Raw genomic sequence first — 26,843 nt, forward strand, 5'->3', positions numbered from 1 at the left:
GCTCCTGAAGTTATATATTGTAAGGAACAGTCCTGCTCTAGTAGAAAGGATAGCCTATATGCTCTAGATCTTTTCCATCTCTCTCCTATAATGGGTTTATAGCACTGAGTAAGCTTTAACTATGTGTAGATATGTGGGGGGTTTTGAGAGGCATGACATTAGCAGTTGTGCTTTTGGCCAAAATAATTCTGTAGTGAGTAATTTATGTTAATTTGATTAGTAGTTTTTCAAAAGCAGGTGTGGTCAGATGACTTTAATCCCAGGAGAGTAGTCATCTCAACTCAAGTGGAATTAATTATAGTGGGAGGAAAAACAAAATCACAAATCCATCAGTTGATGACATGGCAACTCTAGCATGGGTTGGTTTATTTTTGTCACTTAAGAGTTGTTTTTTCCATAATTAGTCTGTGGTGAGAATATAATTTAGTTATTGAGCCTGTCCCAAACTGCTTTCATGTGAGGGGCTTAGCTCCTTCAACTCCCATTGCGATCAATGGAACGTACGATGCTGAGCCCTGCTCAGGCCAAGTATTTGTAGTGCACTAAGGTAAAATGAGTAACCACTGTTTTGTACTCAGTAGCTCACAGTGAAGTCTCTTTGGAAAGAGGAAGTGTTGACTAGGACACACTTTCATACTCTTTTGGAGAGTGCAGAAAGGTCTTTAAATTTTAAACCAAGTTTCTCCTCTGCCCTTACCTAGTGGAAGATACCAGCTGAAAGATAGCACCTCTAATGCAGTGTCATCCTCATCAGCTTTGAGCCAGAGCCCTGGTGTGGGGTTTAGTACTTGTCTGCCAGAAAATTCAGGGCTTGTGTGCTTGAGCAATACTGATGCTTTGTGTGGGGGAGTGTACACGCTATAGTACACCAGTCTTTTTTTCTTTTTTTTTCTTTTTTTTAATTGCCACTTCACTTATGACCTATGTGTGTGACATTAATGTGGTAATGAATTTATCCAGGTCATCATCTTAAGAACAGCTTTTTTATTTTTTTTTATTTTCAGTGTCTAAAAACTACCCAGCTGTAGTTGAAGCTGATGGCACCTTATTTAGATTCGGACTGCCAGAGGCTGTTGCCTCTTTGCACTGAATTGTTGCAAATGTGGCTGCTGTGAAAGTCTCTATGTACAAAAAAAGTAGCAGATTAGAATGTCATAACCTCTTAAATTTAAAGGTATGTTGTCAGCTAGTTAGGCTTTTTTCTACCACCTGCACTTATAGGAAGAAAATAAATAAGAAATCTCTTTTGAAAGTAAAATTGACTTCTGCCTTAATCTAGCTCATGTGTCCTTTTCCTTTTACACACACACATCCACTGTCAAGCACCAAAATGCTGGCTTGTGTTTACAGTTTGATTCTCCAGACAGCAGATGCTGGTCTTATGACCCAGAATAGACACAGCACTGGTTTTGTTTTATTTGACACCAGAATGGATACTTATCTCTATCATCTGAAATCAGGGGATTGAAAAATGTAAACACAAAAGGTGTATTTCATGCAAATACCATAATGTGGTGGAGTTTTATTCAAATGAGCTGATTAAGCAGAAAGCAATTTATTTACCAAATGATTCACAGGTCCTATTCTAGCAGGTAGGTCAGAGAGTTGAGCCTGTTTTGTAAGGGACAGGGTAGGGTGTGTGTGGTTTGTTTTGTTTTTTTGTTTTTATAACCTTCAGAATCGCATTGGATTGTGTAAAGTGTTGTCTTAGTCTGTTCCTCAAAGCTTTAATTCTGAAAAGCTAGTCTAGTAGTGTACGTACATGTGAATAGATAGTTTGTAGTTCAGTCTATGTAGTCCATTTGAGAGAACCTGATGCAGCCTTTAGTAACAAGTCAGTCTACAGGTTTGTCAGAAGCTATTAATCTACATTAGGAGAGAATATCATTTTAACTAGTTAGTCTTAAATAAAATGCAGTTCATTATGAAGCAGTGTGGTTTTTTTTATTTGAGAGATTTGCAATGGATTATTCGACTAATTACTATTTTTTAAATATTGCATGATAAGCAGGAGTTGCTACTGTTCACAAAAGGAGGTTCTTTAGAATCCTATTTGAAATCTATGTAGTATGTAGGTCTTTATTAATCCTTATCCTGTGAGGTTGGTCAGTAATTGTTTCCACTTTACACATGGGGAAACAGGCACAGCAAAACTATTAAGGTGCATGACCCCATTAGGTCATTGACAAAGCTGGTTAGAATTTTTGGAGGCCTCAGTACCACGACTTACGCTTTAACTATTCTAAATGCGGCCTTAGTTATTACTCCTAAATATTGGATCTTAACACAGGGTCTGTGTAATACATATGTATTGTCCTCTAAATATTGTATCAAGACGTTCAGTGATCACCAGTATTTTCCTTGAATCAGCTTGCAACAGCATATCCTTAATCTAGGAGGAGGTTGACTTGTGATTCTGGCCATGCGTTGACTGACAATTATAAGATTCAGTGCCATCTCAAATGCTTTTCCTCAGATAATGAGCTCGCTAGAGTTGTAAGTCTTAATAAGACATGCCTATGAGTTTTGCCCAAACCCTCTTGATCAGATCCCCTCTTTAGAGTGAAACCAAAACCTTGCTAGTGTTGCTGCATGTTAGGGGGGTTCAATTTTAGAATTTGCAAAACTTAATTTTTTTATTTTTTTTATTGGCAATACTGTGTTTTTAGGTATCTGGAAGAGTGTAATTTTAATATGAAAAATTAGGAGAGTTATGTATTTAAGACATTTTAATTCAATATTTCTCATGCTGCTGCTTCAAATCCGATGTTTTATGTAGATCACAAAGTGTATATTTGGCACAAACGTAGCGAACTGCCAATCGCGGAGCTGACAGGGCACACGCGTACAGTTAACTGTGTGAGCTGGAACCCGCAGATTCCATCCATGATGGCCAGCGCCTCCGATGATGGCACTGTTAGAATATGGGGACCAGCACCTTTCATAGACAACCAGGATATTGAAGGTAAAGCAACTTCCATGTATATTTAAAAAGAAACTGTATTGGAAAGCTTATGTAATTGAAATAATCAATCCAATTGCTTTGGATTTCTTGACACTAATTAAAACATTCAATAAGAATATAAATAATATAGTAAACAACTCTTAAGCCTCAAACAAAACTACATTTCCTGAAAAAGGCCTCGATTGTCAAACCGCAAAATGATCTGTCTACTTATTCCCCCAAACATATACAGCTGGAAAGTGATGCTATTGGAGGAATCCAGGAACCATTTAAACCCCCAACATGGAGCTAGAGTGGATTATAATGTCCCTAGATACCTCAAGATGGCCTTAACATTGCTTGTGTTCACTGCATGTAGAATAACGTTTTTTTCCTAATACTTTGAATATATAAAACATTGTATAAATACTAACTGTTATGCAATAAATAACAAATACTAACCTAACTCTGGAAACAGAATGAGGGTATTTAGCCTTAAGTGAATTTAATGCCCCTGAAGGGTACTAATAGCCCTGGTGACTAGACGTTTACCCAGAGAACTGGTACAGCCCAGGCAATAGAATTGCAAGTTTTTCCCCCACTGCTGTCTCAACTCTATTGAGGAAATTCCCTGTATTACAATGAGGATATTTCAGTTTTCATGGCTATTCAGTCCCGAGCCCTTCTACTGAGATTGCTAACAAACTGAACAGCTGTCTGGTGGTAATGGCTTAAACTAAATCAGCCCTATACTTAAATGTAAAATACTATATATTGTGTTACCAGTCCTAACAAACCCAAAATTCTTTCCTGCTCCTGTTCTCCTCATTCCTTTCCCTTCCCATTTCCACCACTGAACGCTAATCTACAATTTAAGATTTGCCTCCCAAAAGAAAACACATGCTTGTATAACATGAATAACAGGAAAAGTGGGGCAGAGGGGTAAACTTAAAGTAAAAACAATGTGGATTCCTTTTATATAGTGTTCTGTGTATAACCTAGGTGGCATAGTTAGATTAGTGTTCTGATACTTCAGGAATCTTAAAATAAGCAAACAGTTTTTGTAATTGTTTTCACTTAATGTTCTGTGTGAACTTCTGAAGTCCAACAGGGCTGTCTCCATAGTGACCCTTTCCCAGTATAGATCTATATCTAAAAATTGTCAGAGTAAGAAAGAGATTCCACTAGGAAAAAAATCATGTTAATTCTAGATCAGTGTCCACTCCATTGCTTATTTTCAGTGTCACTAAGTTTTTAAGTATTGTCTGTTGAGTAACAAAAAAAACCTCTTCAAATACTGTGTATTAATGTCCTGAAAGCGGGGAGAGGATATTTGGAAGTCAGAGAGAGAGCTACTTTTTTTGTTAAAGTGAAAAGATTATTGGTTACATACATACATACATACATTAATAGAATGGAAAAGAGTAGCTCCCCTTCAGTGAGGAGGATAAAATCCATAGCACACAATTACTCTGAAGCATGTTAAATTTGTGTGTGTGTGTTACATGTGTATATAAGTAAGTTATATTTATATATCTTGTACTGGAGGTTGTTACACCTTGAAAAATTCCTTATCATCCAAGTTTAATCTTTCTTTTACGTTTCATCTTGTCTTTGTTCAGAGGAATGCAGTAGCATGGATAGTTGATGGCGAATTTGGAGCAGACGACTTCTCTTTAACTTAAAATTAGTCGTATTTTAAAATGGCTTGGGATTTGGTGCAAACAACATGATTGATAGCTGGACAGACATGCTCGTCATGAAAAAAGAACCATTTCTGAAGCCCGATCGGGGCCAAACATTTACCACCTTGCTTCATAGTAACCAGTTGAGATGAAGCACGTCGTCAGAACATTGTTGGACGCCGTGTCGAATTACCCCCCCCATCGGTTGTGAAGAACTGTGCTACATTCAGGCTAACCATTGAACTCAGTATATATATTTTTTCCCCCTGCCTTTTTGTCTGGCGGGCTACTGTTCTTGTTGCTCTTCTGTGTAATGAAGTTTAAATGCTTGTTTGGAAAACTTTATTTAACAGTTTAGAAGGCTTGATAGAAAGAGTGCTTTAGTCTGAAGAGTATACATTGGATAGGAAAGTATTTCCATCTCTTGTTTCTCTAAATCTCTCTCCGCCTTATTTAGCTTGAGATCTTTGCAGCTTGGTTCATGGACTCTAGCCTTGCCCGTTGCGCAGTATCTATAAATCCAGACGATAAACCAGTGAACTATGTCAAAAGCACTCTCAATATCACACTTGACAAAAAGTTTTGTACTTTTCACATAGCTCGTTGCCCTGTAAAGGGGTTAACAGCACAATTTTTTTAAAAAATAAATTATTTATAGGATTAAAGTGACTTCATTTGTATACATTTGGAATTTAAACCAGCTTAAAAACAGTGTCATGAAATGCAGTATAACTGATGCTCTTTTAGAGTGTCATGCAAGACATGGTCAAAAGCAGTGGCTGGAAAGAGTTTTACACAGGCTACGTAAAGTATTCTTTTAAAAGAAACCTCATTTCCCATCTTAATGAAGAAACAGAATTATTTAGAAGTGAGAGCTGTCAAAATGCACCATGAGACTAGTAGTTACTAAACAGGACAAAGGTCAGTTTTTAGATTACATAAATATGTACAACAAGTTTCTCTTAACTTGTGCAACAGTTCTGATAAAAGCTTAGGAAGGATCTGAAACAAGGATAATGCTGTTTTGCTTTGTAATTTTAAAACTTAGTAAAAGTACCTTTATCATCCAAATTATAATACATATTGACAATTTGTATAATTTCCCCCTAACTTAAATACAATTGCAGAATTTTCCTTAGTATTTGACTAACAAAGATGCATAGATTTTTGTTTTTTTTGGGATATTTTGAAGTTTACAGGTTTAAATGTGTCTGCTGGACCTTGTTCTGTGCTGGTGCTGTGAATAGCCTGACATTTTTAGGAATGGTTCCCTAATTTCCTATTAAAAAGACAATTTGAGTACTGTATGTGTCTCAAAATAAACAGGTGGCCTGGTATCTCTAGTGTGCTTCTGCACTACTTGGCAGTTGATTATGGAATGGTGTTAGGTTTCCCTCTTCTCAACTGGATGATGAAGGTAGTATCAGGGCTGCCATGAAGTAAAGAGGGAGCAGGAAAAAAGGCAGGCCATCATGAAAGATGTGAACAAAAGGGTGGATGAGTCTCCTGCAGAGACTAAGTACTCTAGTGTCACCCTTGGTTGGGTGAAGGGATAACTTTGCCATTGTCCATGGGGAAAAAAAAACAGACTCGTGGTTGGGTAATGGGAATGGAGGAAATAACACAGTAATAGGACCCTTTTTAAAGGGTGGGGACAGGCCCCAAATAGATGCTCTCAAGGCATATAATACAAGAGAGATTCTAACAGATTATGGCCATTAGGTTCTTTGACTCACTTGCATGTTATCTTAAACACTTAAAAATGTATACACAATTTTTGCTGAGACCAACCCTTAATTTGACCTCATTCTATATTTTGATATTTTTCCATCTGAAATAAGAACTGAATGTCAATACCTTCAATCTAGTTTATTTGCCTTCAGCTTCCTAAAATTACTTTAAAATTCAACTGAAATGCTTTTTAAACAAATATAAAATACTGTTTAATATTAGAAATCAATATCTGTGTAGACTTGGATTACAAACAAACTTTCAACCAAAAAATGGAAAATTAGTTCTCTTGACCTGCTAATTCTGGAGATCAACATTGTTTCTTCTGCCACTATTAATGGCATGTCACAGCATGAAGATGATAGTCTTGGTTCTGTGGTGCCAGTGATAGTACGGGTTGCAGGAGAAGCAAAGAACACTGAGCTCAAGTCTTGGCAGGCTAACCATTTTGGTTTAAATAAAAGCTGACTATCTAAATTTTGTACAGTGCTTTACATCTTCAAAGTAGCGTACAATTGCTAACAGCAACTGTGCTGCTATTTACAACTTTCAAGGTTTCACATATATTCTATTAATTTGGCATTTTAAGCATTCTTAGAGCATTACACTCTCCTTTAAACCTAAATAAAAATCTCTTCTCCACTAAGAGCATGTAGTGCTGTAACTGAAGGGCTTTTTTATTTTTATTTTTAACCCTTTATACTTTTAGATGATGTGGAGCCCGTTTTGTCGCTGTTTGTTCACCCAAAAACTAACACTGACATCACTGGGAATTTTGTGTGTGTAAGGAATGTGGGATCAAGCCCCTAATATAAATCCAGAAGATTGATTTGTGCTTAGTCACTTCACAGGATTTTAAGCATAGTGCCTGTAGCTGAAACTATTAGCAGGGACTTCATATCTAGTGCAAGCTACATTAGAGCACACTTGAGTCAGTACCTTCTCTTTCATTGAGATATGTGACAAAGAAGATTAATTCTCTCTTGCCAAAATATGTATTGCCTCCCTGCAACCTCCAAATTCAAGAGCTTCTGGACTTTAGAGTCTACTCCTAATGTATACATGGTGAACACTTCAGAATGGGGTTAGTGAGAAGCACATTTTGAGATTGCCACTTAAATTTAGTTATGTAACTCAACTATGCAATATAAATGGGAAGGCTTCTGCACCAGCTAAGTGGTGTGGTTCATTTCTAGAAGTCTGTCTTACCAAGTTTGCTATATACATTGTGCCTGCATCTTACATGTGATATGCAGAGACAGATAGAAAGGTGAGACTGTGGCAAAGCAAAGCTTTATGGTACTTAGTCTGACAGCAAGATTACCTGTAGGCCTATAGGCAGTGAATGATGACTGGCTACTGTTCTAGGCTCTAGACCAAAAAGAGCAGCCTAAACTCTTTTTCACATGCTACCACATAGTCATAATGTGTGGTTTGAAAAGTACCAATACTTTTTGCCCATAGACCAAAAATAAGACTTTGGCTATGGAAAAAACAAATTCAGTAGACTCATCTGCAATGTGTTAATTTCCATGTGCTTAAAAATGTTCTTAGGCTGGGATTTAAGGATTGGAGCAAATAAGAGTTATATTTATCCCCGACTATCAGTTATTTCTAGTAACTGATGCTAAACTTCTGAGGGAACATACTGTTATCGTGGGTTTTTTGCATTTTTTTTTTTGTAGCTGTTGATTAAAATATTCACAATAGCTACTGATTATCAGCAATGTAAATCTTTCCTGAATTATGCTTAACCATTTATCTGAATGTGCCTGCGCTGTTCAGGTAAGTAGTTTTTTTGAGAGAGGAGATGGAACACAAAGGGGGAAATAAGCTGCTGTTACAAATCTCTCTTCTAAAAAACGTAACTTTATGTCCAATTCCCTCACTCTTTTAGTGCAAGTTCTTCAAATGTAAAAGAAGTAATCCTAATAATTTTAAAACTTGTGAAAAGATGCAAGCTGGAATACTAGCCAACTCTTGCCAATAACTTGTCATCCTGGTTTCAAGCAGGTAATGTTTAATGTGATCAATTCACTATTGGCAGTATTTGTGTCTAGTGGCATCTCGCAGCACCAATAAATAATGCTCCCAATCCAAACAAAAGTTTGAAGGTTTCTTTATTAGGATATTGATTCCTGGAAAGTAGAGCTGACACAGTCAGTCCATGTTGAGTAGACTATATACATAAAGGTTGGAGAAATCAACATACAAGTCTAGTTTACAGACAGATTTGTTGGCTGATAATGTGAGGGACGACCAGAGAGGAGAGAAGACAGACTTTCAGTAGACTCTTGTTCATATCCCTAAAACAGTAAGTTGTCTCAGTTTAATTTATTTGAAACAATTGCTAAAAAGAGGAGCATCAATCCTATATATGGCTTTAAAAAAATACACATTGGTTCGTGTCCATTTTCAGCTACCATACTTGATTTAGGAAGAACTGCTAATTTTAAAGACAATTAGCAAAACTTCATTAACTCTTGTACACTTTTCTTTTTAAAACAGGGTGGACTTCATTGAATTGTGCAGTGTTGAATTGCTGCAGTAGCTGCCTCTTGTTGCTGAAACACAAACTATAAACCCATTTCCTGTCTGCTAAGCCAGATTACCTGGGTTCAGTAAAACAGCTAAGTGTGAACGTTTTCCTATTTGGTATATGAGAGAGAGAGTGTGTGTGTGTATGTGTGTATTACATAGACATGGAACCAAGTGTTCTAGGTACTGGTCATGTTCTATTGCATACTTTAAGTCATGTTGTGTGTATGTGAAGTGTCCTCTGACTACAGGCATCAGTTAATATCAGTATATTTTTATAAATTTGAAATTCAGTGTGCCCCATCTTTCACTTAAACATTTTTCATTGTTAGGGTAATGTACTAGATTTGAATCTTAACATTTTTAGGCACAGATGGAAAAAAGTTATTGGCTCCTTGAAAATGTATGGGGTAAAATGGATCATCAAAGCATGTATGTACTTACAAACCAAGCTGTAGAGATCAAGAAAAGAACTTTACTGTTGATCTCAAGATTTCTAAATTGTCAAGATTTATATGGAGTTGTGGTGGAACTAGTTAACACTTAGAGCTTTTGGTATGTAATGACTATTTGCTATGGACTGATATTAAATGTTTCAAAGGATTGCGTTCTTAAACTTTCTGGATTTTTGTTACTGTCCTCTTGGATTATATTAAGTAGTTTAAATTTCTTTGCTATATTATTACATTAAAATATAAGAATGTTGGGTCTCATATTTATTTTCACTTGTTTTACTAATTATTTACAGAACACCCTTTGTTAACTTTTTTTTATTTTATAAATGTGTAGTATTTTAAACATATCTTTAAAAAGAAAATTGTTTAATTGGAACTACATAACTTCTGATTTGTTTTTATTAGGGTTTTTTAAAAGAAAAGTACACTTTTTCCATGTCAGTGCACAGCACTTAACAGAAATGTTTGTATTCCCTTTCTTCAGTTCAATAAACAGAATGAATAACTGGACCGAATAGTTCTTAGCCTCCTAACCTTCAGTTACATGGCTGTCAATTGGCTGTCTTTCACCTCAGATTTGACAGTTAAAATAGAACTTTCAATATTTGAGCATTTTAGTGAATATTTTCCCAAATATGTATTTAACTCTAACTTAAATGAAGCTGCACCTTTCTAACTTGGTTCAAAATATCCATTTTGACTCCTAGCCTTTGCTTGTTCAGGTTTAACCTACACTACTGTTTTTTGTAGTACTTGACACTTACAGCACTTTACTTTCTAGCATCTTAGTCTGTGCTCATCTACATTCTATGAAATGTGTGCGCTTTCAAAACACAGTACAAGCACTGACTGACTAATCCTTCCCATTCATATTAGAGGGCAATAATCTAGATAGTAAATGCTATAGGGTAGGGATTCTTATTTTTATACAGCACCTAGTACAGTAGGGTGCTGCTACATTGGACCTCCAGGTAATGCTGTGCAGCGGTATTAAACTACTACTTTGGACAGGTATTTCCCAACCACCTTAAGCCAGATCCTGCTTGAGGCTAGCATTGAAACTACAGTGTTGACTTAAAGGAGATTCCTACTACTAGCTTCCCCTTTTATTGCATCAAACATAAACTGCATGTGTTCACTTCCCCTGCTATTTGTTCTCTTACCTGATACCATGATATTGATGCCAGTCTCCACCATCTAAAAGTTACATTTTCAAATAAGCACCTTCCGTGCTTTCTGCTATGGGGCTCCTTACAAATTTGGAGGAAAGGCTTTGTAATCCTCTGCAGAGCCACCTCCTTGTCCTTTCAGTTCTTTCTTAACTCTTCTTTTCCATAACACCTACAACAATCTTGACAACAGAGGCAGCTGCTGTCCTGAATTCACTGGCTATCAGACTGACTAATATTGTCACAATGTTTCCTTGTGTTCTTCCTGGCTGTCTCTACCTGTTGCCCCTTGTTATATACTTTAATTGTAAACTTTTTAGGGTGCTGGGACACTTTTGTGTGCGTGTGTGTCTGCACCATGCCTAGTGCAATAACTCCTAGGCACTACCACAACGATTAGTATAAAACTGTACCAGTTTGAAAAGACATAATCTCCTGTTGATAGCTGTTGTTGATTAGATGTTACCACTATTGTATGGGACTTATTTTAGGAGCAAATCCTAGTAGCCTTATTCCCTCTGTGTGTTACCGTAGTAGCATAGAACTAGTTTTGGAGTAGAGTACTAGTCACCGGGTGTAAGAGTAGTGTAATTGGGGGCCCTTAGTAATATTAGGCTTTAATCCTTCTGATGAGCTTGCTTAGAGGAAAAAAAATACCATAGCCTTATTCTCCCTAGCAAACACCTCCGCCTCCATGGATTGGACAGGAGTTTTGCCAAATATTTAATATGCCTGTAGCACTCATGCTGAAAATCACAGTGCTGTGTTTTTTAAATGACAGGAAAGCTTCTGACAGAGGCCTTAGCAAACTGGAGTTTTCTGGAGAGCAAGCAAGCTAGCTGGCCTGTATGTTTTGGGCTGGAGAAGCAAGCTTTGTGAAATAGCATGAACAAGTTAAAGCCCAAGGCCGATGTATACTATTAGCAAGTTTTTACGGGCTTTCTGTAAAGTGATGCTAAAACACTTTTGTTCACAAAGTAGTACACTCCGTCCTATTGATCATCTAGAATACATCTTTCTCTCACCCGGTAAATTCTAGTGATAGTCAGATTCTAAATTCTAAAATCTGAGTCATTCTACTGACTTGTATAGTAAGTCTGGATTTCATTCTACCAAACTTAATTGCCAGCTGGAAGTATGAAGACTGTACTATGCATTCCTCTCAGGCTATTTGTGCTCAGTGTTTTCTGTTAATATTTTCCTTTAAATCCTCAGAATGTGCTATGGTTCTGTAGGGTATTGGCACTCATGTCCACCTAATAAATTGTATTGTTAGCACTTCCTACAGCTGCCACAAGTATGTTATAAGCTCATAAATAAGAGGGGAAGTGCCCTGTGCTATGGGGTGGGGGGGGAAGGGCCCTATAAGACAATCCATATTGTTCCGATTCTGAAAGTCTGAGATACTGCTGCTATTGTGAAAGCCTGTATCTTGGTTAGTATTACATCCGCGTATGACAGTTTCAACTGTTGAGCCTATATATATATATATATATATATATATATATATATATATAGGCTCAATTGTTTTCTGAGAGTAAAGTTAATCTCTCTCACACACACACACAAAGGGGCTAGAGCTATGCTCATATGTGAGTAGTTTGATACTGTAATTAGCAAATTACTAGAATGACTATGAAGCATAGTTCCTGAAAGTGCTTGTTTCGCCAGCTTCCCTATAGCTGCTTATCATGGGAGAGATTGGAGTGAAGGTCATACTAAGGTGCTGCTGTGGGGTAGGGGGTGGTTGTAGAAGAACAGATGGCTTTTGAGTGTTTTTTCCATTCAGTGGTAGATGTTATCAACAACAATATCTCTGCAGACATCAGGAAGGGAATCTTCTTAGTTTAACAGTACCAGCATCAAGGCTTAGGCTGAATTGGGTCTGCCCTGCCTACTTTTCACAAAGTGAATTCTGACCATCACCACCTAAAAGTCAATAGAAACAATTCAAATGGTCTGTTATGTATGTATTAATATAAGTTCTCATTATTTTTCTTACTGTCTCAATGTGGTAGCACTATCTGGAATTTTCTTAGCCTCTACAGTGTAATTGTACATTGAGACAGTGTCATTTTTATTATGAAATACCATTTAATAACTTAGTAGCTATCAGGTGACAGAAGGCAAGACTTCCCCTTTCTTTCTGCGCTTTCCCTTCTTAATCACCCTGAGCCTACTGGATGTCATGGCATTGAACGAGCCATTTAGTTTTATAGCAAGGTCTGAAATCTGTATTGCTAAAGAGCAAGTGCAAAAACCCTAAATTTTAAGCAGTCTGTAAATATGAAGAAATGTTCATGGTTGTTCTGTCACCATTTACTTTCTTCAGCCTGATTTGACTGTATGGGGCAACAATCACTGCTATGAGCAGTGAGTCTGTGCTAAGAGGGTGAAGTGTAGCAGCTATCTGGAAAACTACTCATTAGTATGTCTTTTTTCAAGATGGCGTTTCTAGGACTGAATCAGTATGGTGCTGAAATAATTAAGGGTATGTTTCTATTCTGTCTCCTCCCTCCCTGCCGGAGGCTCACTCCTAGTTGCAGACTCATGCTAGCAGAGATCAACCTACTGCACTAAAAATAGCATGGATATTGCACCTCATGCTCTCAAACCCACAGTAATGGAGAGCGCTTGGTTCCCTGAAAATAGCAGAATATGCCATGAGGACTTCACTGAGAGGATGCCATATTAAAGTTACTACAGTCCTGAATATGATCTACTGTGAGTACTTTCAGCCTACAGCTTGAGAGCCTGAGGCCCAGTGTCTGTGCTACTATTTGTAGTGCATTAGCTCAAGCCACTTGAACATGCATCTCCCAGCTGTAGTGTAGACATAGCCCCTGCTCACCTTGCTGGTGGGATATCTTCCTTTTCAAAATCTAATTTTCCATAAGTGGTGACAATGTGTACATAATGACAAGAAGATGGGGGATTTAGAAAGATTTTATTTTTAAAAGAAGGCAGCTTTAGTCTTATAGCAGAACTTTCCAGATGGCAACAGGGTTAGGGTTCTCACTATTAGTCCTCACCTTGGCTGTTCCTTGCCTTGCTTCCTGTCTGGAATTATGTTACATGACTTTACAAGGGCCATTTAACTGATGTTTATAAATTGAGGCACATGTCCAGCTACAGCAATGAATAAATAGACTGAATAGTTCTTAGCCTCCTAATCTTCAGTTACATGGCTGTCCATTTCACCTCAGATTTGACAGTTAAACTAGTGCTTTCCTTTGTAAGCACCACACTTTCCCCCTGTAGCCCTCAAGTACAACTCTTTGTCTGCTAGCAATTTCAAGCAAATCTCCTGTCAGTACGAGCAGTGGTCAGAATGCTGCTGTAGACTAGCAGTCAAGATTTTCTATGACCACTTGGACCCTCCACCATCTTGCAGTTATTTTAAGAGCTCCAACACAATGGCTTTGAACTGTTGACCTTCATATGGTGAAAACACCTTGGATATTATAGTAGTTAAAGGGAAAGGGTTAGAAGGTGAGCTTCTGAAGTCTCCCACATGTCATTGTTTCAGGGAAATATGGTAAATGTAGGACAATACAGTAGGGAGCATCCATTTAGCACAGCAATAGGCTATGAATTTCAAATGTTACACTTGTTCGTGCCTGGGTATTTACGTTATCTTAGCATGCATCATTTTATGACATCTCAAACACCAAAAGTTGCAATGCAAACTTGTGTGAATGGATACTACTTGGTTCCATGAAACCAGTGGAATGCACCAAGAGGACTTCATAGAGAAGAGATGATGGTTACTTCTGTCTTGAATGCAACCCACAGTGAGCACTTAACCCCCCTCCCCCCAAAAATCTCTGTATCCAGGAGGCAGAGGGAGCATGGAGTCAGAAACCTGAGTTGTAATCAACTCTGTCACTTATGCTCTGCACCTCCCATTTCCCATCTGTAAAGTGGGGATGGTACTTGTACAGCTTAGTAAAGCACTTTTGAGACCTGTGCACAAAAAGCATTAGATGATACTGGTATTAACACTACATATTCACTTTGCTTTGTATTCTCATCTTCCTCTACTTATCCAGTCTTTTGAAGCAGGGTTTCAGTTGACCTGCAGATTAAATTTCAAAACACTTGTTCTTTTCAGCTTAGCTCTTGGGGGTAGGGAAGAGCATACCTTAAATGATGCCCTTTGCATTGTTTCTGCTCCCAAACTACTGTTCGGGGCCTGATTTAGTTACCTAGATTGCTGAAGTATGAATGTTAGTATGTACACTCACTGGTCTAGGCCTGGAGGGAGCCTTCTATCTCCAGCACATTCCTAGGAGCAAGGCTATGTCATAATACACTCCACCAGCCCAGAACCCCACTGTATCAGCTATGCGTGTAATCCTTTGCAACTATAATAAAACAAATAGAAAATCTGACCCTGCCTCTTTAATAAAAAGTTACATTGGACAGGAGGCTGCTTTTACTATGCCATTTTAGAGATGGCTTTTTCCCCCCCCAACCTCTATTCCACTGAACAACTATTTTAGTTTTTCTGCCATGAACAACACTACTGCTGGAATCTTTAATGTGAAACAGGAGAGGTCACCAGTGCTGCTGCTGTATGAGACTTCTAAAGTTAGTGAGCAGCAATAACTGTACTGATGAACAGTGGGTAAGAAGGTGTAAAGTTACAGAGGAGGGTGTTAGCTGGCCTTTTGTCTGCCAATTAGAAGCCATGGCTTTTCAGGCAGATAATCACAAGGCACAAGTGCTGGGAGAGGTTAGAACTATTTGTACTAATTCAGGAGCTGGTAGCAGTGTTAAGCTTTCTGCATTCTATTTTTCTATAGGCATTGAAAACCCACCCTTTCCTTAGTTAGGTGCACATTTGCATGACAGCAGATGGCATTGCAGACTGGATCTGACAATGCATAGAGTACACTGGGCCTTCTGCTTAGCTTCTTCACTGCTACTGTAGATCATGGCAGCATTCTTACTACAATTGAATGTTATCTCCTAGTGAATGTACAAAGTACATGATGCTGCAGGCACAGGTGCTAAGCTAGGCAGCAGTAGAGACAGTGTTGTTACTGGTGCCCTACTACCCATTCCTTCCAGGATTACCACTAGGACTCACATATTTAAAACAAAACTTACTCTCCCCTGTTTTCTGGACTTCCTAGCACATCCTCCATGCAGGATCTATTCACAGTTTAAGGTCTTTAAGGCCAGTAGCATCTCTGTTTTGGATCTTGTGCAGAGCTGAGCATATTGTTGGCACTTAAGTAAACATGGTAGCAATACAAGCCATTTTGTTTAAGCATAATTGGTTTTGATTTTGGAACAACTGGTGTCCAAACATGGCCAGTTTAATGTCCTCAAATCTAAGGCCAAGGCTATCCCAGCAAGAAAGTTAAAGGCAAGATACTGAAGCTTGATTTCTCCAATTATCTAAAGGTCTTCAGTGCTGGCCTCAAAGAATAAGAATCTGCAATTATTTTAGCATCTGTTTAATTTCAACTATAATTTTGCATATCAAATCAAAGGGATACAATTGCTCTTTTGGATAGCATCTCTCAGCCCTTCCTGTCTGAGTCTTGCTAAGACTTAGTATTTTAAAAACACAGACTGATTGATCTAGAAAAGTGGTCTGTATCAAAAAGAGTAACACACTGACCTGAAAATAAGAATCCCTAAAAATGAATTTAGGCTCAGCTATTTAATGTGAATGTGGCATGGGAGAGCAGTCGAAGAGAAAGTTACAGCTGGGCATCAGAGGGGTAACTGACAAGTTGTTGATACAGAGCACTATTCTTTGATGTGTTTATTTTTGATTCACATGTCTTGAAATGGGAACAGCAAGGTCTTGGATAAATAGATTGAGAGGTCATTTAGCTTTACTGTAGCTTCTGCCAGTCTCCATCCTTTGCAATGTGTTTACTCCTGAGTGAGTGTCCATCTGTAGATCAATGTATTGTGTAGCAAGAGCGTAAGGGGAAAGAATCATAACTCATGTTTCTCTTTTATGTTGATACAGATAAGTTTACACTAGAGCGTAGACCAGGATCACTTCTGCTATTGGGGCCTTACCCCATAAAGAAAATGAGATAATGGAAGTAGTGTTAGGTGGCTTTTTTTTTAGGCTACTTTCAGCATAATGCTGTTTCATGGAATAGCTCCGAGCAGATAAAAGATCCATGTGGGTACAAGCTTCTCTGGCGCTCCAGCCTGTTGAGTGCGCACTCCACTACAGGACTCCAAAATAGATCTTCAAACAACCGGACAGCCAGAGGCACTTACAAAAGGCCTTTATGAATGAGCAGATGTATTAAACCTGCACTTAAAATTTGCATCTTGACCTTCCACTGGTATAGACCTGAGCAGAGACCTGCTAAACCAGGCTGTCTTTTCCTGTTATCTTTTCTACAAGATCAGTTCCATATAAAAATTAAATTTAACAAGATCTAATAGAAGGTTTTTGTTTTTTTCATACCACACTTAATCAATTGCTACAAAAACTCAATGTCATGGTTTTTAAAATATTTTATGTTAAAAATACAGCAAAAATATCTCAAAGAGGAAAAAATATACTGCATGACGACACCGGTCCAGGTATGTTCGAAAGTGTCTCTGGCTCCACGACTGTTCACTGGAGTGATTCGGATGGTTCAAAATTTGGCAACTAACCAGTTCCTTTTCAACTTCAGTCATTTATCAAAGCCAAGATCATACTGTGGCAAGACAAAAGAGGAGCCTGATGTATTACTGAAGCATATGCAAATCTCAGAGCACCTACAGTTTTAAGCAGAACAGAGATCACAACCACCTTCACCTTTATTATGAAGGCAAGATTTGCAGAGATTGTAAATTTTAGCATGCAAAGATCCATCTTGAAGTGAGCAAGTGGCCATATCACAGAACTCACTGAGTTGTACTTAGCCAACCCTATGAGAAGGTTTGCATGAGAGATGTCTATTAAAACAAATTTGGTCCCCAAGTAGCTCCCTTATTGGATAGGTATTAACCATCACTTTTTAGTCTGTCTGTTAAATCCACTTAGCACTCTGATTGCAATAGATTTTACACTAAGATACTTAACCCTTAAGTATCTTGGAAATCTGGGCAAAATATACATTAATGACAGATATGAAACTACCCAGTGCAGTTGCAGCCAAGCTGAAGTGATAGGCCCGGAGTAGACAGGCGGGGTATGACTAAAATTAAGTGAAACACCATGCCCTTGGCCCTCATTCTGCCATTATTTACTTTCCTTTACATTTGAACTACAAATCAAATTAATTGTTTGTACCCTTTGCTGCTCACTTATGATGGATTAAGTCAGCTACAGTTTGTGTGCATTTGTTTTCAAAAGAGTGCAGCTTTCCCACCCCCTACATTAGAAGTAGGGAGTCTTGAATCTCTTCTTCCCTGTATAATCTAGAATGTGACATCACAGTTAGCTGGTGCATGAAATGCTGATTTCCCCCAAACTAAACCATCATCCTAGTTTAGAAGTTAGTCGGGCCCACTCATAATTTCTGAACATGGAAATATTCAGTTACATTTAAAGGAAACATTAAAAATTAAAGGCAATATTTTGAGAGTGCATGTTTAACCTGGAACCGACTGCCACAAGGTATTACTTGAGCAATACGCTTAAAATAGGCTGCAGAAGAATGACAGATATGCAGTTACACTGGCAGAATAAAGAGGATATGAAATGCTAGTATGACAGTTCCTTTGTTCCTATGCTGCACAAGATTTAAGACTAACCTGTAAAGGTACATGAAGAAGCATAGCAGGTGAAAGCCTAGCTTAATCATGGCTTCCTTCATGTGTGATTTCAATTGCCCCCGATTATGGATCTCTGTGGGATCAAACACCCCCAGGTTCCCACTTGGCACCATAATGAACCTGAAAGGTTTAAAAACAAAAAAATAATTTTAGTCAGTATTCAAGCAAATCTTACTGAAACAGCCAAAGAAGGAAAACAAAGACATTGCTCCCCATTTTAAGAGTCATTTTCTAATTCAGTACAAAGCAGCTGTTCTCATAAATTTCAAGATATTGCATATCACCTAATCATTGCATCCACAAATGAGAGAGGGAAGAAAGCTATACATCTTGCTCATGTACTTCATTAATATGGTGACATTAGCATATACTTTCTCTGTACAGCAACAGAACAAGTGTGAGACAAACAGGTCCCAGTCCTAAGGCATTCCCAGTTCAAAAATGCAGCAATACCAGCACAGGCCACACAAAATGGAGAAAGGGCTTTATGCTATAGGTGTGATTTAAAATTTAAAAAAAAAAAACACAGATGGCGCTTGATACACAAGATAGCAGGCTGTTCAAGGCACAACAGGCTGGACAGATGGCACAAAATCGAGAGTGGACAATGGAGGTGAAGGAAGCAATGAACAGGAAGTTTGGACAGAGGCAGAGAGAAGGGGGAAGAGTCAAAGTCAAGGTAGCATCTAGGGCAGGGGCAGGCAAAGTACAGCTTGCAGGCCAGATCCGGCCCTCGGGATTGCCACCCCTGTGGTGTCGCGGGCCCCACACCGCTCCCAGAAGTGGCCGGCACCACATCCCTGAAACTCCTAGGGGAGGGGGCACAGAAGGCTCTGTGTGCTGCCCTCTCCCGCAGGCACTGCCGCCTGCAACTCCCATTGGCTGTGAACGGTGAACCGCAGGACCGTCGGGGAAGTACCCACAGATGAGGGCAGCACTTGGAGCCCTCTGTCCTCCCCTTCCCCAGGGGTTACAGGGAGGTGGTGCTGGCCGCGGCGCGGGGCTAGGCAGGCAAGGAAGCCTGCCCTGGCCCCAGTGCGCACTGCTGCCACCCTGGAGCCGCTCCAGGTAAGCAGCGCCAGGCCGGAGCCCGCACTCCAAACCCCTCCTGGCCCCCAACCCCCTGCCCTGAGCCTCCGCTGCACCCCTCCTCTGCCCCAACCCCTTGCCTTGAGCCCTTCCTGCACACCGCACCCCCCCTACACCCCACACCCCAATCCCCTGCCCCAGCCCTACATTCATGGCTCTGCATGTGATTTCCTCACCCAGATGTGGCCCTCGGGTCAAAAAGTTTGCCCATCCCTGATATAGGGCCTCATCAATACACAATCTTTGAATTGTTATAAACAAACAATATTGGTTTAGAAATGAATAGTTAAAGAAATACAACCTCCTTGCATGGACACTGATATACCCTAAAAGATGCCAATATCAGTGTTGCTTATTCCTGTAAATTTTATACCAGTACAACAACATCCACAATATACCCACATAGTTACAGCAGTACAAGAACTGTCTTTACACCATCTCTTGGTGAGATTTTAAAGTGAGGAGTGAAGCCTGAAAGAGGGGAATCTAACAAGCATGTGGGCATTGGACACATGACCAGAGCAATGAGAGGAAACATCTTGGCACCAGAGCTTTCAGTATTTCACCCCATTAACATGCTACTATTTTCAAAGGCTCAAGCCATTAAATCCTTGAAAACTTGATGCTGACTCACAACAGCAAGGTACTTTGTCATTATAAATTTCACAACAAGCAGACTGAAGAATCTCAAGTTCTCAAACTCTGTTGCAATTTCAGCTAAAAGCACTAGAGAGGCCAATTTTCTAACCTTTTAGGCTACATGGGAAATTTAAAAAAGGTCAGATTTTTTAACAGTTTCAAAAGCACCTACAGTGAATTAATAACTTAGAGATATAAATGAAATATCCAGTCACGATGTACCAGCATAACATACAGTTTATCTTCACACTCAATTTTGAAAGTAGTGAAATTTCAAGAGAACAAGAAAATAAAATCCTGTGCACTTACCTATATATGTTCCAGGTTGCTACCGGAAAATTAAGGAGGAAGATGAACCAGTGCAATGAAATAAGCATTAATACTGTGACAATAGTATGGCCAATCAATTCTGGGACCACCCACTGCAAAAAAGGAAATAATATAGAAGTTTAAATATTTACACAGCGTGCACCCCCTAAAGGAACCAACCCTTAGTGTAATTATGTCAAAACCTACATGTGTACACAGAGTGGATAAAAACAGATTAAAATTTTTATTTAAATCTGAATTTTTAGAATTAAATGGTTTTTTTATTATGACAAACTACAGATATTTCCTTTGGAAAGTAAATCAGTTAGTTTAAGATGTAAAACGTGTTCTGATAAATGTTTTTCTTACATTTCCAGCACATTTAAGATAACTAAAAAATGTTAACTATTAGTTTTATTTTAATTCCAATTTCCATCTGTGTAGAACTTGATATAAATCACAAATAAAAAAATCTAGTAAATAACAAATGCATCATTCCCCATTTTCTATTATGAACAGTAAAAATTAAGAATCTGATAATATACATATGTTAAGGTGTATAATTGTTTAAATATTTGTATATAGACAATAAATAGTGTGGCCTCCTGGTTAGCAAAAAAGTTCCAATTTAGGGTAAAGGCTATATTTAGTTGGAAATCAACATGTCTGAATGGTTAGTAATCAATGAAAATAAACCTGTCTTTAGGGAAGGAACTAAAACTTACAAATGCAAAACATAATTAAAATCAATTATTTAAAAATCAAGATTTCCTGCAGGCAGATTTAAATCATGATTAAAATATTATTTAAATCAAAATCTACCATGTTTGTCTAAAGAAAGAGTTCTGGAAACATTTCCCCACTGTATTAGAGATCTATGTATATACTGCCTTTTATCCAGATACCATGGTGATAAGCCAGAGAGAAAGAACCTATATAGCACTCAACTATATGAATCGCTTCAGCTCCACTGAAATGCATCAAATTCTGTGGTGAAACAATAGCTGTTTGCACACAGCTACACTACACAACAATTTAAGGCAGAAAATGAAGAATATTAAATTCTAGATCAACTGCAGGGAGTGTGGGATTTAGGCAGGTAGAATGTAATTAAATCTGGACAGGACATGAATCACAAAGGAAAAGTGCCACAGAAAGTTTAATAGTCAGGTTTTTCATTTTACCAGTTTCATTAGAATTATTTACTCAGAAAAATGATCCCTACATTTGTGGATTTGCTTATTTATCCATACAAGTCAATTCACCAAAAGTGAAACCTTCACCCATTTGAAACAAAGATCGATCAAGTACAGTGAAACCCCGTTATAACGCAATGTTTGGGGTCCAAAAAATTCCTTCGCGATAAATGCGGGGTCACGGTATAGCGGGGTTTCAAACTGGTCAGTTTAAGTCAGTGGGTCCCAACGCGGTGCATTGATGTGCGCCGCCTACAGCCTAGTGCCCAGCAGGGAAGAGAAGCCGCGGCCCTGCGCCTGCCGGGGACAGAGAACTCCAGGGCTGCGGGCATCGGTGCTCTCTGTCCCCGGAAGGCCGGAGAGAAGCTGTGCCCCGCGTCTGCCAGGGACAGAGAGCACCGGCGCCCGCAGCCCTGGAGTTCTCTGTCCCCGGCAGGTGCGGGGCCGCAGCTTCTCTCCCCTGCTGAGCACTAGGCGGGGGCACATCAATGTCCCGGCGGGTCCATGGCATTGGGGACTACTGGTATTAGGCCTTAAAGGGGAGCCAACTTATGATTGCGTTATATGCGATTTCGCGTTATGGCGGCGCGCGTTATTGCGAGGTTTGACTGTACTTCAATTATACAAAAAAAAAAAGAGGAAGAGACATTCAACTGATCTGAAATAGGTTTATCTAAATCAGTAACTTTGTTTGATTTTATTCCCCCATCATTTGATATTTTAAAATGTTTACTATGAAATAACTTTAAAAAGTTATCCCAGATTCTCTACTCAGAGTCCAGTAAAAATAAACAAACAAACAAACAAACCCACACGCATGCACAAATCAGCGACACATTAAATATCAATCACTAGTTATCACTTTGGAAAATGGACATCTGAACAAGTAAAATGTACACAACATGAACAAAATGTAGTGTGTCTCCAGAGATGGGAGCCATCTCAAAACACAGAAAACTGACAAATCAATCCTTTTTTTTCCCTTCCCCCTTCATGCCTCCCTGGCTACAGTGCAATTAGCCACTCCTTGGTGTTTATTCAATTTGATCCAGTCTCTCCGCAAATCAAGATTTTTTCAGAACGACAATACAAAGGGCTCAGAAAATAGGCAGCAAATCTATCAACAACGTAAAACCAACCAAAGCCAGAAAAGTGACCCACCCCAGCAAGTGTAGATCAGAGTGCTGCAAGAGCTGTTTCAGGCCTGGGCTACATGGAAAAATGGTACCAATGGCTTAGAACTTGATTTAGTTAAGTTGAAGCAACCCTCTTCAGTGGACACACTTTGTGTGTAAGAGTGCCTTATACTGATTTATCTCAAGTTGGGAATCTTCATCAGGAAGATTCAATTTAAATCTTTTGTGATCTGTAAATATTGATTTCACCTAACAAACCGAAAGGGGATCCATCAATAGCGATCAGTACATGCAGCCTTTACCACACCTAGCAACCACAGGGATTTTGTATCCTGGGCTCTTAACCAGGCAGAGGCCCCCTGCAGTCCTGCTGTCACCAACCAGGAGAGAGTGGGGCCATCCCTAGGCAGGAGCCATTCAGCAGCAGTGTGCACCCCCCCTACAGTCAAGTACTCATCCACCTCATTTTGGTCCCTCCCAGGGGTCTCTGCTCCGCACAGCAAATGCAGCTTCCCCTGCCCTAGCATCCACAGGGATCTGGCTTTCTGGGCCACACATCTGTGCAGGGAGCCCCCTGCTGTCATCAGCCCCATGGCCGTGTAGAAAGTATGCTGGAGCTTCACTGTGAAACTGAAAATTTTAAAGTGATAAAAACTGATAAAGGCTAAAAATAAACATCAATATTATCTGTTGAATTTCAAAAATCCCTGAATTCTGCCAAGCCTAATCTTATGCCACTCAAACCAAAATAAGTGTGTCCACACAAGAGGAACATACCAATTTAACTATGTCAGTTTCTAAGCAGAATTAGTTGAAATGGTACAATTTCTCATGTAGACAAGGCCTGATAACTGCTCTGGTCAAAAAAGGCCAGGAATTATAGCCAGATTTCTAATAAAGTAACTAAAAAGTGTTAGGAAGATCACAAAACCATGTCACAACCAGCAACTCCTTGGTTTGCCTCATACCCATGGACAGAGGCAGAGAATCTAGAGATTCTAAGCTGCAGGTATACAGCCAATTTATTGGTCTGCCTCAAAGCACCAGGGAGAGGGGAAATGCCCCACAGTTCAGACTGTTGGACATATGAGAAAGGTTCATTCTAGGAGTTGGGGTGAAGGAAAGCTGTGGGAAAAGAAAAAGTAACACCCACCACCATTCTGAGATTCACAGCACTCCCTATTGTTTCCAATGCTAGAACACGGGATCTACTGAATTTTATCAAATTAAATGCAACATAAGATTTCTTACTTTATTTAGTTTTGAACAGCAAGATCTTGCATTAATATAGTCGCATTCCAAATCTGATAGGGTTATTATCTGAAGTCCAAGATAAGGAACATTTTTTGTCAGACAGTAATTCAAAGCTATATTTTAACTCTCACAGGAATCAGGCACACCTTTACTATAGGACAGAGGAGTTAAGGCTTTAATTGGGACACTCTTTTCTGTTAGAGCAAAACTGTCAGTTACATTTGAGGTAAATTACATTTATTGTCCTATTTTATTCTCTTTACTACATCATGTGTGTGAGGAAAAGATGTGGAACACAGTGGGATCAGCACACAAGTAATCTCACAATGCTTTTTACCAATGATTGTTGCCCAAGTGCTTCAACACACTGAACACAGATTAGGGAACTCTAGAGCTTGCTTATTTCTCAATGCAGTTTCTGTTCCTGGGCCTTGTCCTACAATCCTTATTTATACAAATAATCCCTCTGACCTCAATAGAATTAGCCCCTTACTAGATTTAGACGCTTATAACTGAAAACATAAATACAGTTTTTCTTAACTCACTGAGAATACAACCATCAGACAGGGGTATTGTGAGTTATAATTTGTTGACTTTTGTGAGTGCTTTGAGATCCCCAATGAAAAGTGCTAGAGAAATGCAAACTAATGTTTATTTTATAACTAGTGCCCAGATACTCTGGTGATGGACACTTCAAAAGTGTATAATCATGACATTACTCCACAAGAAAAATAAGAGGTGCTTTTAATATCAGAACTATTATTTAAAGGTAATCTGTGAAGGAAGAAAAATGTGCACTTTTTTGTTCTTTATTACATACAAAGTCATGTGAAAGGTTTAAAAACATTAGTTCTGCTTTTTTAAAAAACATATTATTAGCAATATCGGGTTTCTCTATGTTCGGCTGGAGAACAAGTGGGCTGCTATCACAAGAAACTGATTCCAGATAAGAGAAGGGATTTTTAGTCAGAAAAATTCTCTTTGAAAAAAGATTTACCCTCACTCTTCCCCAAATGAGGTATGAAAGTTCACACTCCAGCAAAAACAATACACTTGATATTCCTGATGTTTTTAAAGCGTTTCTGGTTTTGATTTACTTTAGAAACAAAACTCTTTAGGCCATCTTTTTTGTGTCATGATGAAACAAGAAAAGAGATTTTGATAAACACCCAGTGCCCTTTGCATCCTAATAATGCCATAAAACAATAAACATGAGCGATTAGAGAAACCTTGGGTAAGGAGAATTACAAAGGTAGTTCAACCAGGAACTAGTGGCATACTAACACCAAGAATACATTTCCAACAGAATAAGACATCCATAGAATCCAGAGAACACTGGATTACAAAGGTCTCTCGAAGTTTTTGAGATTTAAATTTAGCGCACCTCTCCTTCCCCCCTCCCCAAAATCCCATATCAAGACCAAACAGATCAGTATAACATGAACTATATGGAAGCAGCACAATGTGTTTTTACTTATGTGGACTATGAGTGTAAGCAGCATATTGAAATTCTGTATTTAGAGGATTGGACACTGCAAGCTTTCATTACTGAACCATGTTTTTGCACATTCTTCTGTGTTATAGAAATGTTTTCACATAACAGCCTATTCCTCTCCTGCCTTTTTGAGTCCTAGCAATATTCTCTAACTTCCTTTTTACCAAAGCAGTTTCGGAAGAAACTAATGGCTGACAAAAATTCACAAGCATTTTAAATGCTCGTGTGTCTGGGGAGATAATTCTGTGAAGAGCAGCATTCAGTTCAACAGCCAGGTAGGTGATTTGTACATTTAGTCATAGTAACACTCAGAATCTTATGCACCTTAATGGATTATCATTAGACAGTTATGTCAGATGTGCTGTATCATGATGAAATTGGAACAGAATCCAAAGCTGGTTATAACAAAGGAACATCCATGTTTATTGTACAGATTTTGTTTTTAAAGCCTTAACTAATTTTTCTTCATCCTCCAGTTAAAATAGAGGACCATCAGTGAGACACAAATGTGAGTTTTAAGAGATCCTGTGTAAATTACTAGCAAAACATTCCCAAAAATACAGAGAAATTCACAAGTGTGACTTTCCATCATATTATTCATTCAATTAACAGAATAACTATATTGTAGAAACAATTTAGGCCCCAAATGAGATTTTGCAAAAACAGGATTTGACAAAACCCAACATCCACAGATGTTGCTTTCCTGACTTTTAAAGCAACATTTCAATGAACTCAGGCCTTTAGGCTTAAACATGTCCCAGCAGAATTAGGAGATACCTAGGGGACGGTGACTGGCAGGAGGTGAGTATCATGCCACCCCTAGGAGTGTCCCAACCCCCCTTCCTCAGCCTCCCCCTCTCCCCCGAGATACCCCAGCCCACTCCTCCGCCTCACTGTACGGGCTCCCCCCGGGGGTAACACCCCTTATCCCTCACCAAGCCCCCCCCCCTTCTAGAGTTACCGCCCCACCCCGCGAGCACCCCCGGCTCTGCCCGACACGCCGCCCGACACGCCCCGGCCCCTTCGCCCAGAGGATACGAAATACACGGAGAGGAAGATCAGAGCGCAGCAATCAATAAGCGAAAAGATGAACACGACGGACTCCATGCCTCCAGCGCCGCCCTGCCTCCGGGCCACCGTACCCCGCCGTTTCCGGCTCCCTTCCTCCTACCCCGCCCACCGTCTCCAGCTATAGTGCCCGCCCCCTCGGGATCTCACCCCGCGGCATGCTGGGAAGTGTAGTCTTCACGTCCCTCCTTAGGTCTGCAAAGGCTGCTGAGGGCAGTGAGGTGGTGCCCCGCTGGGAAGGGAGGCTTGGACTCATCCTTTGGGATGAAGCTGGGAAAAATCCCTCACTTTACATATATTAAAAACAATGAGGAATCCTTGTGGCACCTTAGAGACTAACAAATGTATTTGGGGCATAAGCTTTCGTGGGCTATAACCCACTT

At 39.3% G+C, this 26,843-nt stretch overlaps 2 protein-coding genes across 3 annotated transcripts in view; one reads left to right on the top strand and one right to left on the bottom strand.

Annotated features, from left to right (window-relative positions):
* Positions 1-9,863, top strand: part of WDR26 (WD repeat domain 26) — a 43,520-nt gene extending 33,657 nt beyond the window's left edge. For both annotated transcript variants that reach the window (XM_045009746.1, XM_045009747.1), the window contains 2 exons: positions 2,780-2,965; positions 4,567-9,863. In XM_045009746.1, coding sequence (XP_044865681.1) covers positions 2,780-2,965; positions 4,567-4,592 — 212 coding nt within the window. In that variant the 3' untranslated portion in view covers positions 4,593-9,863. The remainder of the gene's footprint in view (positions 1-2,779; positions 2,966-4,566) is intronic.
* A 7,142-nt stretch (positions 9,864-17,005) lies between these two features.
* On the bottom strand, positions 17,006-26,553 carry CNIH4 (cornichon family AMPA receptor auxiliary protein 4). The gene is made up of 5 exons (XM_045008843.1): positions 26,431-26,553; positions 23,895-23,963; positions 20,312-20,424; positions 18,254-18,394; positions 17,006-17,211 (listed from the first exon to the last, which is right to left on the bottom strand). The coding sequence occupies exons 1-5, from the start codon at positions 26,497-26,499 to the stop codon at positions 17,184-17,186; spliced, it is 420 nt and encodes a 139-aa protein (XP_044864778.1). The 5' UTR covers positions 26,500-26,553; the 3' UTR covers positions 17,006-17,183.
* Between the last annotated feature and the right edge of the window lie 290 nt (positions 26,554-26,843).

Source organism: Mauremys mutica, chromosome 3, assembly GCF_020497125.1.
Source record: "Mauremys mutica isolate MM-2020 ecotype Southern chromosome 3, ASM2049712v1, whole genome shotgun sequence".
Taxonomy (NCBI): domain Eukaryota; kingdom Metazoa; phylum Chordata; order Testudines; family Geoemydidae; genus Mauremys; species Mauremys mutica.